The sequence below is a fragment of the Cherax quadricarinatus genome, chromosome 49 (genome assembly GCF_038502225.1).
Source record: "Cherax quadricarinatus isolate ZL_2023a chromosome 49, ASM3850222v1, whole genome shotgun sequence".
In the NCBI taxonomy this organism is placed as follows: Eukaryota; Metazoa; Arthropoda; class Malacostraca; order Decapoda; family Parastacidae; genus Cherax; species Cherax quadricarinatus.
In genome coordinates this window covers 3,268,585-3,282,572 of record NC_091340.1, presented here as the reverse complement: position 1 = coordinate 3,282,572, position 13,988 = coordinate 3,268,585, and the positions used below count along the sequence as shown (strand labels likewise).

The 13,988-nt window shown below is 38.9% G+C and overlaps 2 protein-coding genes across 6 annotated transcripts in view; one reads left to right on the top strand and one right to left on the bottom strand.

Moving 5' to 3' along the window:
• The window catches only part of LOC128696975 (ankyrin repeat domain-containing protein 10), a 163,272-nt gene that overhangs the window by 47,382 nt on the left and 101,902 nt on the right, over positions 1 to 13,988 (bottom strand). The window contains exon 6 of one of the 5 annotated variants that reach the window (XM_053788427.2): positions 40 to 223. The exons of the other annotated variants lie outside the window; for them this stretch is intronic. Within the exon in view, the coding sequence (XP_053644402.2) occupies positions 192 to 223 (32 nt within the window). The 3' untranslated portion in view covers positions 40 to 191. The remainder of the gene's footprint in view (positions 1 to 39; positions 224 to 13,988) is intronic. 5 annotated transcript variants of the gene reach the window in all.
• The window catches only part of LOC128696977 (trypsin-1-like), a 185,630-nt gene continuing 179,274 nt past the window's right edge, over positions 7,633 to 13,988 (top strand). Inside the window, exon 1 of the mRNA XM_053788428.2 lies at positions 7,633 to 7,832. The gene's annotated coding sequence lies outside the window, so the exon portion shown is untranslated. The remainder of the gene's footprint in view (positions 7,833 to 13,988) is intronic.

The following is a 13,988-nucleotide window of genomic DNA, read 5'->3' as shown; positions in this document are numbered from 1 at the left end:
GTGTCCCAAAATGGTCCGCTCTGAACACGGACTACTTACGACGGAGGAGGTGGAATGCAGCGGGCGGTGGAGCAGAAGTGTTGCAGCCCATAGTAAACATTGTGCCACCATATTTAGCTCATTGTTTGCAGCCACATCATTATCATTGTATTTTTGAACTTTTTACTTAGAAAACAGCTGTTCATGATGTCTCAAAAGCACAAGAGCAGTCCTAGTGATACCCCTGTGTCACAGAAAAGGAAATCAATAATTTAAGATGAAACTTGACATACTAAAAATCTAAAAAGAATAAAACCCCCTGACATCGCCCAAGTGTACGATGTAAATTCAACTACCATTACACCAATAACCAAGAACAAAGAGCATATCACATATCTTGCAACACATTAAAGGATCAACATTCATGCATTCTACAATTATTTCCAAAAGGCAAGAAGATACGAGTAGTGAAATTGAAAAACTTTTGAATGTATATGGATAGATGACCAGTGTCATCTACTGCTCCTGGCAGTTTAGCTGTCTTTATGAGCCGTGGGGGTGGGAAATACAGTGCCTGCACTCCAAAGTATAGATGGAGATGTGTTGCAGTTTTTAAACTATTACGTACTGGCATGACTCTATCAAGACAATGATTGAGTGAGTGATGATTAAAGTGTTTATTCAGTGGGAAACAAAGTGTTAAAAATAAATTGACCAGTGTTAGAAAAGATTTCCTCTTAGTCTTATGCTAATTGTGATATCCTTGAGCCTTTTAACTGATGTAAAGAACTTATTAAATAATAGTGCCAGTGACATTCTACTATTTACTGAAAGTCGTTAATTGATCAATGAATTTAAGGCCAGAGAAAATTTGCATAAGTGATGAGGCTGCAAGTGCTGATACAACAGCAGCTGCCGAGTTTATGAAAACTTTCAGTGATGTTAATAAAAATGGAAATAAATATTACCTCGAATATTTACCTTAAGAGATGCTTGACAGAACATGCATCTCTGAGGAAAAAGTTATACCTGGGTTTAAAGAAAGATTGATTTTTACTTTTGCTTGGAGGTAATGTTGCTAAAGATTTGATGCCCTAGCTTCTTCTAGTGTATATATGAAGCAGAGAACCTTAGAATATTGAAAAGTTCATCTGTCTGTTATATGGCTGTCAACTAACCCTTGGGTAATCCTGAAATTTTTGGATCAGTGGATTTTTATCATTTTCTACCCAAGGTGAAACTTTCTGAAACTGAAAAGTTTTCCTACAGGATTTCACTTGATAACTAAGTAATTTAAATAATTTTCATCCTGATGTCGAGAATGAGCTTCTTCCACCAAATACAACCTGCATATTACAGCCCATGGACCAACATGTTATAAAGTCACTGAAGATTTATTAAGCAAAGTGTACATATGGAGAAGCACTTAATGGTATAGACAGTGAAAGAAGTGGTAGCCTCAAGGAACTAGGTATCACCCTAAACGGATACCTAAAGTGAATGTCAGAACTTTTTATTTTACCCTTTTTTTTATTTCCTCCAATGTTTCCACACTACAGTGGAACCTCAGTTTTCGTATGCCCCAGTTTTCGTAGGATTAAGTTTCAACGGCTTTTTTCGTCGAAATTTTGTCCCAGTTTTTGTACATCCGCTCAGTTTTCATAGAGTTTAAGATGGTCTGTACCAAACGTGTCTGCGTGACTCAGCCACTCAAGTGCCCACACAAAGCATCCCACGGGTTCGTGACTCAGTCTGCCTTTGTTTCTCATTGAGTGAGCATCACCCCGCGCGTTCATCTGAAACATTTTGTAATAATCCATTGTTTTTTATGCTTGTTTATTGAGTGCGACTGCTAAATAAGCCACCGTGGGGCCAAAGAAAGTTCCGAGTGCCAGCCCTTTGATAAAGAAGGCAAGAAACGCGATAGAATTCAAGAAAGAATTTGTAGCAAAGTACAAAAGTGGTGTACGTGTGGCTGATCTCGCCAGGATGTACAGGAAGTCCGCATGAACGATCAGTTCCATCCTGGCGAAGAAAAAAGAAATCAAGGAAGCTGATGTTGCAAAAGGGGTCAATGTGCTAACAAAACAGAGATCGCAAACAATCGAAGATGTTGAGTTGTTGTTGTGGCTCAACAAAAAACAGTTAGTGGGAGATAGTGTTTTGGAGGCGATAATTTGTGAAATGGCAAGGCAGTTGCATGCAGATGTCGCAAAGAAAATGCCTGGAACAAGTGCTGCTGTTAGTGAATTTAAGGCTAGCAGAGGCTGGTTCGACAAATTCAAGAAGCGGATTGGCATACACAGTGTGGTAAGGCATGGCGAGGCTGCAAGTTCGGACAAACGTGGGGCCGAAGAATTCGTTGATGAATTCAAGGAGTACGTAGAGGCTGAGGGATTCCTCCCCCAACAAGTCTTCAATTGTGAAGAAACAGGCCTCTTTTGGAAGAAAATGCCAAAGAGGACCTACATCACGCAGGAGGAAAAGGCGCTGCCAGGACACAAGCCTATGAAGGATAGGCTAACTCTCTTGTTCTGTGGTAATGCTAGTGAGGATTTCAAAGTGAAGCCTTGACTGGTGTATCGCTCTGAAAATCCTAGAGTGTTCAAGAAAAACAACGTCATCAAGAGTAAATTGTGTGTGATGTGGAAGGCTAGCAAAAAGGCATGGGTCACACAGAAAATTTTCATTAAGTGGGTCAATGAAGTATTTGGCCCAAGTGTGAAGAAATACCTCCTGGAAAATCAAATGCCACATAAGTGCCTCCTGGTAATGGACAATGCTCCTGCTCATCCTCCAGACTCGGAAGGCCAATTGTTGGAGGAGTTTAGTTTCATCACAGTGAAGTTCTTGCGTGCTAATATCACTCCTCTCATCCAGCCCATGGACCAGCAGGTCATTTCAAACTTAAAAAAAAAAAAAAAAAAAAAAAAAAAAACTACACCAAAGCACAGTTTCAAATGTGCTTTGGAGTGACCTCGGACACTGAATTGACCCTAAGAGAGTTCTGGAGGAATCATTTCAATATCCTCAATTGCATAAGCCTTATAGATAAGGCTTGGCAGGGAGTGACTTCCAGAACGACAATCTCTGCTTGGAGAAAATTGTGGCCAGAATGTGTCCTCGAGAAGGATTTTGAAGGGTTTGAGGCTGACCCTGATGACCCTATGCCTATTGTGGAATCTACTGTGTCTTTGGGGAAGTCCATGGGGTTGGATGTGAGTGGCCAGGATGTGGAAGAATTGGTGGATGACCACAGGGAAGAGCTAACCACTGAAAAGCTGCAAGGCCTTCAACTGGAACAACAGACCGCAGTTGAGGAAATTGCTTCATAGGACGAAGAGAGAGGGGAGAATATGCCTTTTTCAGTGATCAAGGACATGTGTGCAAAGTGGAGTGAGTTGCAAAGTTTTGTGGAGAAATATCACACTAACAAAGCTGTTGCAAGCTGTGTCTGCAACATGTTCAATGACAATGCCTTGTCCCATTTTAGGCAAATCTTAAAGAGATGCCAGAAACAGACCTCTCTGGACAGATATTTTGTGCAACAGGGGTACAGTGACTCTCAAGCTGGTCCTAGTGCCAGTAAAAGACAAAGAAGGGCCTTGATACCTGGAAGGGGGATTCCCCTTCCAAACAATTAAAGTCTCCTCCTCCCACTCCTCTCCGTCTTCCATACATCAACAAGACTTCAATAAAGGTAAAAGTGATCTAAATGTTCATTTATCCATTTCATTAGTCATTTATATTTCTCATTGTTTTCTGCATGTAAAACTATAGTTATTCTCTATAAAATGTACTTTTGTTAATATTTTTGGGTGTCTTGAATGGATTAATTGGATTTACATTATTTCTTATGGGAAATATTGCTTCAGTTTTCGTACGATTCGATTTTCGTCAAACTTTTTAGAACAGATTAATCACCAAAGCCGAGGTTCCACTGCATAACTTGCAAATGCCTTTTCTGATCACCATCAAACTTTCAAAATTGGTGCATCTTAGAAGGTGGTTCAAATTGTTACTGGTGCACGTAAGTACCAATTTACCAACTTTTTAAACTTTTGTCATTTTTTTTTCATGCAAGAACTTGAGAATGCCTCTTCTATATGGCTTCAAACTTTAACAACTAATGTATATTACTTAAAGAAAGATTATCTATAGTTTTGCATTCGTAAGTTAAAATATGCCAATTTTCTAACATAAAATTGTGCAAATAAGTTGGAGCATAGAAATTATAAGACAATATGGGGTGAAAAAAAGGTACAAGTCAAATGTGAAGAGGGGATGCTGAGGTAGTTTGGGCATTCTGAGAGAATGGAAAAGAATATGACCAAGAGAGAGTATAAATATAGGAGGGTTAAAGATCATCCCATGGAGGATGTGCATGTGGTTTTAATTAATAGGAACTTGGGCATCTGGCAGGTTTGTGTAAGAGTATTATAACAGTGTGTGGAGACAGGTGGTTTCAGAGATTTGACTTATTGATGTATAATCAAGGTAACATTTATGAAGTTATTCAGAGAAACCAGCTAGCTAAACCTGAGTCCTAGAGGTGGGTAGTACAGTGCACTATTGTGGATGGGTGGGAATGTTGCAGTTCTGAGGGTTATTTGAGTTGGGATGTCTGTGCATTTCTAGAAAAATAACTACTGAACAAAAAATGGTGTATATTTCCCTTTAGAGTGTAAGTGCACATGTTAGTGAATGTATGTATGTATATGTATGTATGTATGTATGTGTGTGTCTGTGTGTGTGTGTGTGTGTGTGTGTGTGTGTGTGTGTGTGTGTGTGTGTGTGTGTGTGTGTGTGTGTGTGTGTGTGTGTGTGTGTGTCTGTGTGTGTGTGTGTGTCTGTGTGTGTGTGTGTGTGTGTGTGTCTGTGTGTGTGTGTGTGTGTGTGTGTGTGTGTGTGTGTGTGTGTGTCTGTGTGTGTGTGTGTCTGTGTGTGTGTGTGTCTGTGTGTGTGTGTGTGTCTGTGTGTGTGTGTGTGTCTGTGTGTGTGTGTGTGTCTGTGTACTCACCTATTTGTACTCACCTATTTGTGGTTGCAGGGGTCGAGTCCTAGCTCCTGGCCCCGCCTCTTCACCGGTTGCTACTAGGCCCTCTCTCTCCCCGCTCCATGAGCTTTATCAAACCTCGTCTTAAAACTGTGTATGGTTCCTGCCTCCACTACGTCATTTTCTAGGCTATTCCACTGCCTTACAACTCTATGACTGAAGAAATACTTCCTACTATCTCTCTGACTCATTTGTGTCTTCAACTTCCAATTGTGGCCTCTTGTTTCTGTGTCCCCTCCCTGGAACATCCTGTCCTTGTCCACCTTGTCTATTCCACGCAGTATTTTATATGTCGTTATCATGTCTCCCCTGACCCTCCTGTCCTCCAGTGTCGTCAGGCCGATTTCCCTTAATCTTTCTTCATAGGACATTCCCCTTAGCTCTGGAACTAACCTTGTTGCAAACCTTTGTACTTTCTCTAGTTTCTTGACGTGCTTTATCAAGTGCGGGTTCCAAACAGGTGCTGCATACTCCAGTATGGGCCTGACATACACGGTGTGTGTGTGTCTGTGTGTGTGTGTCTGTGTGTGTGTGTCTGTGTCTGTGTGTGTGTGTGTGTGTGTGTGTGTGTGTGTGTGTGTGTGTGTGTGTGTGTGTGTGTGTGTGTGTGTGTGTGTCTGTGTGTGTCTGTGTGTGTCTGTGTGTGTCTGTGTGTGTCTGTGTGTGTCTGTGTGTGTCTGTGTGTGTCTGTGTCTGTCTGTCTGTCTGTGTCTGTCACCCTCCCTTGGTGGGAGAAGGCTGATATGGCTAAAAAATTAAATAAAAAATTGGGTATTATTGGTCTCCTTGCAGTAACTGGTGAATGCCTCCTTTGATCACCTTTAAGCTGTCAGCTCTGGTGTATTTTGCTCTGGGAAAGTTTCACATCGTTATTAGGCTGTGAAAGACCCAAACTGCCATGTTTATTAGAGAAAGTGTGACACTGGCTTCAGTGCAATAACCAGAGCATGCCTCCTTGACTGGCTTTACACTCTTAAGGCTGGTGTCTTATTTTAAGGAAGATTTGGTCTGATTTTTAGACTGTGGAAACAGGAAACTAAGGTTATGTGATAAGGAAGATACATCTGATCATGAAGCAATTAATGCAAGTCTAGTTTTGCAGGAATATAACAACTACTCAGCCATTAATTACATTAAGAAGTTTTTAATAAAATCCAGCAGGGAAACATGAATGATATTTGGAAGAAATGAATCACTCTGGTGGTATAGTACATAATTTTTCTAGGGTTAGGATCATACGCAGTGTGATAAAAACATATGGCAGAACAGTCTGACCTTGGGGTGGAGACTGAAAATATATGAGAGATCACAAACTTACGAAGTGCAAGAAGAAAATGTTGAAATTAATGCTACTGAAGATGATTTTTGAACTTCCTCCACCTAAAAAATTTGACTCCAAGAGAATGGCATCTAATTTTCAGATACTGCCAGTCTATTGACTGGCAGTACCTGAAAACAAAGTCTCAAACCAATCTGAAGGAAACTCAACCACCTAGTTCTATAACTGCAGATTTCACAGATTTTCATCCAATTCCATCAGCTTCTCTCGGTTCTCCATTTTCCAATTAAAACTAGACATCATAAGCAAACAACATCACATGCTGTGAGCAACACTAACAGTCAAATTAAAAAAAAAACATTGTTATTGTATTGTACTGTGTCTTCACTGTTATTTGGTAATCTAGAATGTGATTAAATGAGTATTGTTTTATATTGTTTGTGTAAACGTGACAAATATAAAATCCCGAGACCATGGATTATCATAAGTAATCACGGTCTTCCTATCACAAGTTGTCAGAAACACCATCCATTATAAAAATGTGTGGTAAATAAAAACAAGAATTAATTAGAAACATTAGATATGTACAATGTGAAATATGCAACAGAAGGCATCATGTAGCCTGTATTGAAATAAGAACAGTGGTACCTCCACTCCTGAGTTTAATCCGTTCCGTGACCTTGCTCACATCTGGATTTGCTCATTTGCAGAGTCAATTTTCCTCGTGCCTGGAATTCCAGGCATGACAAAATACTTCAATAATTTCCCTAATATCAACTTTATGGCTTATTTATTTATCACAATTCATCTAATACGACATAATAAACAAAATTAACAACACAGAAACATGATATATACACTAGAATGAATAAAATACATGTCATTACGTATGTGGCTAGTGGTGGTGACAGCGGCCATTGTTGTTGTTGGGGTTTATAGGGTAACCACATCAACCATTCCTGCTCCTGACTACACGTGTAGAGAACCTAGGATAACCCAAAAAAGTCAGACAGAGTGACTTATAATTCCTACACTCTTAATGCTACACTTAATTACTACACTCTTAATGCTAAACCTTCTCACTGACTACTTCTGCTTTAGTATTGTACATATCGTAGAAGTGGCACGCTGGTACTGTCCTTAACCCTCCATCTAGTTCTACGATGAGAATTCCCTCCACCGTGAGTGGAGTGGACTGAGCGTTGTTTTGATGCATACTGCCATCTCATGGTGGCATTCGGAAACTCATTTATAGTATAGGGTACAACAAGGTTGCTACCAGGGTACAACAAGGTTGTTTTCAAGGTACAAGGTCTGCCACTGCTGCTTCATGTTGTCTGCCACTGCTACCTTATGATGTCTGCTCCCACTTTTGTTAGTGTGTTGAGGAGCTTTCCAGTATGTGAAGGTAGAGGGGCAGTGCCAATCGGACAGGTATTGGATAGTGACGTCATTTATTTACTCTTGAACATCGCCAAGGAATCGAACATTTCTGCTACTTTTGAGCTCAATTTCAAGGTATGTACTTTTCATCATGAAACCAATCAAAATCATATCTATTTCAGTAGTATATCTTCCATTCTATCAAACAAGACCAAAAAAACAAGAATACAACCATAAAAACCATATGAAAAATTACCGCTAAGGGGAGGCTAATGGCAGAAAAGTGAACTCCGTTATTAATGGTCCGATTTCTTTCATTTTTGGTGTACATTAAGAAGATAAGAGATAAGATAAGATTTCGTTCGGATTTTTAACCCCGGAGGGTTAGCCACCCAGGATAACCCAAGAAAGTCAGTGCGTCATCGAGGACTGTCTAACTTATTTCCATTGGGGTCCTTAATCTTGTCCCCCAGGATGCGACCCACACCAGCCGACTAACACCCAGGTACCTATTTGCTGCTTGGTGAACAGGACAACAGGTTTAAGGAAACGTGTCGAAATGTTTCCACCCGCCGGGAATCGAACCCGGGCCCTCCGTGTGTGAAGCGGGAGCTTTAGCCACCAGGCCACCATTGTCCAAGTTTCAATAAGATAGTCCAACAAACAACCGAGATCCAATTCTCTAGAGCAAGAGCCCCTCACCAGCGTCAAGGAACCTCCCCTGAGGCCAGTTCGCATCTGGAAATTTCACTCGCGTATGTAAACAAAAAATCGACTGAGCAACTGCACATATCTGGAAAAACTCGCACATGGATGCGCTCGTAAGTGGAGGTTCCACTGTACATGTGAACAATGAAACTGAACACGAGAAATGTTTCTGAATATGCAAAACACACGATACATTTGGGCTATCATAGTAAATGTATTGAGAAACACTAACTATGAAAACAAAATATTTTTTCTTGAATAACTTGTGGGAACTATAAAAAACACTGGAGAAGAAACTTACATGATCAAAACAGCAAAAACGAGACAAAATAAATATATTGACTCCCGAACAAAACAAATTTTGGGGCACTTTCACAGTAAGATGTGGAAAATAATGCTGTGAGCTAAGGTGCCCAATGTAACACAAGAATTAGGGTATATAGAGAAATTGAGTACAAGGACAATGAGAACTGTTTCATAAGGGGGGGGAAAGAAAGAAAGAGAGAAAGAAAGAAAGAGAGAAAGAAAGAGAAAGAAAAAGAGAAAGAAAGAAAGAGAGAAAGAAAGAGAAAGAAAGAAAGAGAAAGAAAGAAAGAGAGAAAGAAAGAGAGAAAGAAAGAGAAAGAAAGAAAGAAAGAAAGAGAAAGAAAGAGAGAAAGAAAGAAAGAGAGAAAGAAAGAAAGAGAGAAAGAAAGAAAGAGAGAAAGAAAGAAAGAGAGAAAGAAAGAGAGAAAGAAAGAGAGAAAGAGAGAAAGAGAGAAAGAGAGAAAGAGAGAAAGAAAGAAAGAAAGAGAGAGAGAGAGAGAAAGAAAGAGAGACAGAGAGACAGAGAGACACCATCATCATTCACTCAATCACTGTTTTGCCAGAGGCATGTCTACACTACAGTTAAAAAGCATCTGCAACCTATCAACATTAACCCCTTGACTGTCGCAACCCCAAATCCTGAGGTGTCTCCTGGTGTCACAAAATTTCAAAAAAAAAAAAAAAAAAAAAAAAAAAAAAAAAAATTCTTATGAAATAATAGAGAATCTTTTCCTGATTGTAATGACACCAAAAGAATGAAATTTGATGGAAAACTGACGGAATTATGCTATTGCGAAGTTAGCAACCTCGGCGATATTTACGAATCGGCAATTTCGCCCACTTTCAGCCCTATTTTCGGCTAATTCCATTGTTCCAGTCGACCAAACTCATAGCTATTTCTTTAGAATTCCATTTTTACTATCAATTGAGTACAAGAAACTGCCCATTTACCAATTTCAACTACCCAATAGCATGGTCAGAAATTTGCAATTTGGCCAATTTCACGCAAATTAAAAAAATATGACAATTTCAAAATAAGGTCCAGAATGAACAATGCAGACATTCCTGACTCTAAAATAACATTTTCTTTGTTTATCAGTCACGTCTCCAGGCCCCTCTGATATTACTCTTGCTTTCTATTTTGATTTTTTATTCAAACAAAAAATAGAAGATTTACTGTTATGCAGACTACTGCAATATTGTAATAATTGTATAAATAATATCATCCCATTCATGACTGCATATTAGAATGGCTACTTGTACATTTATTGGAAAATGACATCATTTGTTTACTTTTGAACACTGGCAAAAATCAAACATTTCCCCTACTTTGAGCTCCATTTCAAGGTTCTTTTCATAGTAAAACCAATCAACATCACCTCTATTTCTATAATATGTTTTCCATTCTATCAAATGAGACCAAGAAAACGAGAATACAACCATAAATACTATACGAAAATAGACCACAAAGTCGGCATTTGAATTAAAAAAAAAAAACAACGGTCGGAGTTTTTTTTTTCTCATTATGCACTGTGTGCTGCAAGATTTTTTTATATGGTGCACACTGACCACACAGACCCATTCTCTCACATGTAGGCCTACCAGCTTTCTCCTGCTTGATTTGAAGCCGCTACAATTTACGAGTATACATATACATCAAAAACGGTGGCTCGTAAGACGTATATATACGACCAAAACAGTCAAAGAGTTAAAGAAATGACATCCAAGGATTTGGAAGAAGCTATCAACCATGTAGAAATGGCAATGCCAATTTTTGAGAAGACTGATCTAGATTTTGAAAAGTTCAAAATTGAATGCAACCCTTTTCAACGATGTTACATGCTATAAAGAAATTTTAAGGGAAAGGAGAAAAAAAAATCCATGAGGCAAAGTTCAATGCTCCCCTACTTTAAGAAAGTATTATAAAAACCTTCATCATCAACAGCTAGCCTTGAAGAACCTTCAACATCAACAGCTAGCTTTGAACTACCTTCAATATCAACAGCTAGCCTTGAACTACCTTCAATATCAACAGCTAGCCTTGAACTACCTTCAACATCAACAGCTAGTCCTGAAGTACCTTCAACATCAACAGCTAGCCATGAACTACCTTCAATGACAACAGCTAGCCTTGAAGAGCCTTCACCATCAACAGCAACCCACACTCCTGCAAGAGCTTCACCTAAGTCTCCATTAAAATGAATAAAATTATCTGTGAAGTCAGAGGATGATGATGTGTCATCATCTAACTTCCTACAATAAATACTATTCACCTCTCACATTGCATTAAGACTACAAATATTTTAAGCTAAGAAATAAATGTATTGTATATGCATTTTAATTTTTTATTGTCATTTTATGCCGAGTTCTATTCGCAACTTAATATATCATAGTGTAAACATGTTATCAGGTACTTTCATGCATTTATAAGGGGAAGAAAAAGGGTGATTCACTTTATGATGGTAGCCTGGAACCTAACCTGCTGTATAAGTGGGGCCCTACTGTATACAAAGTACTACATTACAAGATGGAACAGTATCAAATGTATTAACAAATCCACTAATCCAAAAGTTCCAACTAGAACTACCTTCTTTTTTGCTAACATACAAGGATTAAAAACAAAAATGTGGTTCAGTATATAAGTGGGTTATTCATAGAAACAAATGCAATATTTGAGATATTCACAGAAATACACAAAGAATGTTTCAGACAGTAAGGTATGCATATAAAATTAAAATGTGTATAGATATACTCATCTATATGTACTCACCTATATGCGGATGCAGGCATTGAGTCTTAACTCCTAGGTCCCACCTTTTAGCTTGCTGCTTGCCAGATCACTTTCTACTAGCCTCATGGGCCTGTTGTAACTGCTCTTACAACTATGTGTGGTCATTCCACTTTCCAACCACTCTGAGACTGAAGAAATACCTCCTCACATCACAACTCTCCAATAGCCTATCCCTGTCTACCTTATCAGTTCTTTTAAGTACAGCACTTTGTATGCTGTTATCATGTCTTCCCTAGTTCTTATGTTCTATAATATCATTAAGATTCACTTCTGTTAGCCTTTTCTCATAATTCATACCCCTTAGCTCTGGAACTAGTCTCACTGCATAGCTTTGTGCTTTCTCCAATTTCTTCTTATGCTTTTTCAGTTGCGGGTTCCATGTCGGTGTTGCACATTACAAGATGACAAGATGGGAATGACACATATTGTATAAAGTGCCCAGAATGACTTGTTTACATTCCTGGATGCTACTCTATATGAGCAATGACTATGTAGGTTATTTGGCTGACATGACAGACTGGTGATATGCTAGGCACTATGCTCACCCCTTGCTCTTCCTCTCTGAGTGAGCTGTGCAATCTCTATCTCTCTGGTCTATACAATAATTTCAGAAGGGAAGAGAGAGATTTCATTCGGATTTTTAACCCCAGAGGGTTAGCCACCCAGGATAACCCAAGAAAGTCAGTGCGTCATCGAGGACTGTAACTTATTTCCATTGCGGTACTCAATCTTGTCCCCCAGGATGCAACCCACCCCAGTCGACTACACCAAGGTATCTATTTGCTACTTGATGACAACAGGTGTAAGGAAACCCGCTGGGAATCAAACCCAGGCCCTCCGTGTGTGAAGCGAGAGCTTTAGCCACCAGGCCACCCGGCCTGGCGTCATATTTTCAGGTAGGCATTATATGTACTGTGTATTTATTTTACTTCTCTGTCTGTTTTTTATGCTTAGCTGTATTAACCCTTTCAGGTACATGACCCCCTGCTCTGAGGGCCAAAGAATTTTCAAAAAATTATTTTATTTTATGAAATGATAGAGAATCTTTTTCTGAGGGTAATGAAACAAAAAATACATAATTTGATGGAAAAATTACAAAACTACGCTCTTGCAAAGTTAGCAGTCTCAGCGTTATTTACGTATTGGTGATTTCTCCCACTTTGCACCCTATTTTTGGCCAATTCCATTGTTCCAGTTGACCAAACTCATAGCTACTTCACTAGTATTTCTTTTAATCTATCAATTAAGTACAAAAAATTGCCCATTTACCTACTTTAGCTACTTAATAATGTGATCAGAAATCGGTAATTTGCCAATTTAAAAATTGGGTCCAGAATAAACAATGTAGAGATTCCTGGACCTAAAAAAGAATTTCTGTTCCCTAGTCATGTCTTCAAGCCCCTCTTATATTACGCTTGCTTTCCATTTTGAATTTTTATTCACACAAAAAATAGAAGACTTACTGTTATGCATACTACTGCATTATTGTAATAATTGTATAAATAATGTCAGTGCATTCCTAAATGCATATTAGACTGGCAAGCTGGATGGATATTGGACAAAGTGTACTCTGGAATATCAGCAAAAATCAAGCATTTCTGCTACTTTTGAACTCAATTTTGAACTACTTTCAGTCCTGAAACCAATCAAAATCATCTCTATTTCTGTAATGTATTTTCCATTCTATCAAATGAGACCAAGAAGCCGAGAATACAACCATAAAAATCACATGAAAATACACTGCAGTGTCACTGTTTTAAACAAAAAACAAAGTTGCAGCTTTTCTCATTATGAACTGAATGCTGCAGGATGTTTTTTTATGATGCACACTTACTGCACAGACTCATTCTCACATATCTAGGCCCAAATTTACCGCTCACAGCTTATCTGAGTGAGCTGAGCTCATGGCGTTGTACTACGGGACCAACACTGGCTTTAGAGGCATTACACAACAAAGCCAACACCAAAAGGGTTAATTCATCAATAGCCAAAAATGTCCAACAAACCTGGTACTCAAGATTACATGGAAAAGAGGGACCAAGGATAGAAATCCTTCCACCACATAATCCTAGAAGGTACTTAGGATGCAGCCAGTAGCTTTAGGGAATCCTGAGACATCCCACTTTGAGTTACCAGACCAACATAACTTTTTGTCTCTTGACAAATCTACTAGAGTAGGGTGTTACTTTGAACAGTAAAGTATGACAGATGCCTTCCACCCAGCATCCTCTAATAATGAGCACATTTTGTGCTGATGATCATGAATCTACAAACAGTGACAATAAATTATCTCCCTGCTGCATCAACTGTTTCTTCTCAAGGAACAACTCACTGCTTTGCATCTCAATCAGATTGTTCCAAGATGGCACTGCAGCATCACAGATTAATGGAAAATACATCAGGTTCCTCAAAATCCTTGAAGATAAGATTATTGAATATTCAATCATCCAACTTTAAACCCCACACCCCAACTTATGAGCCTGTTT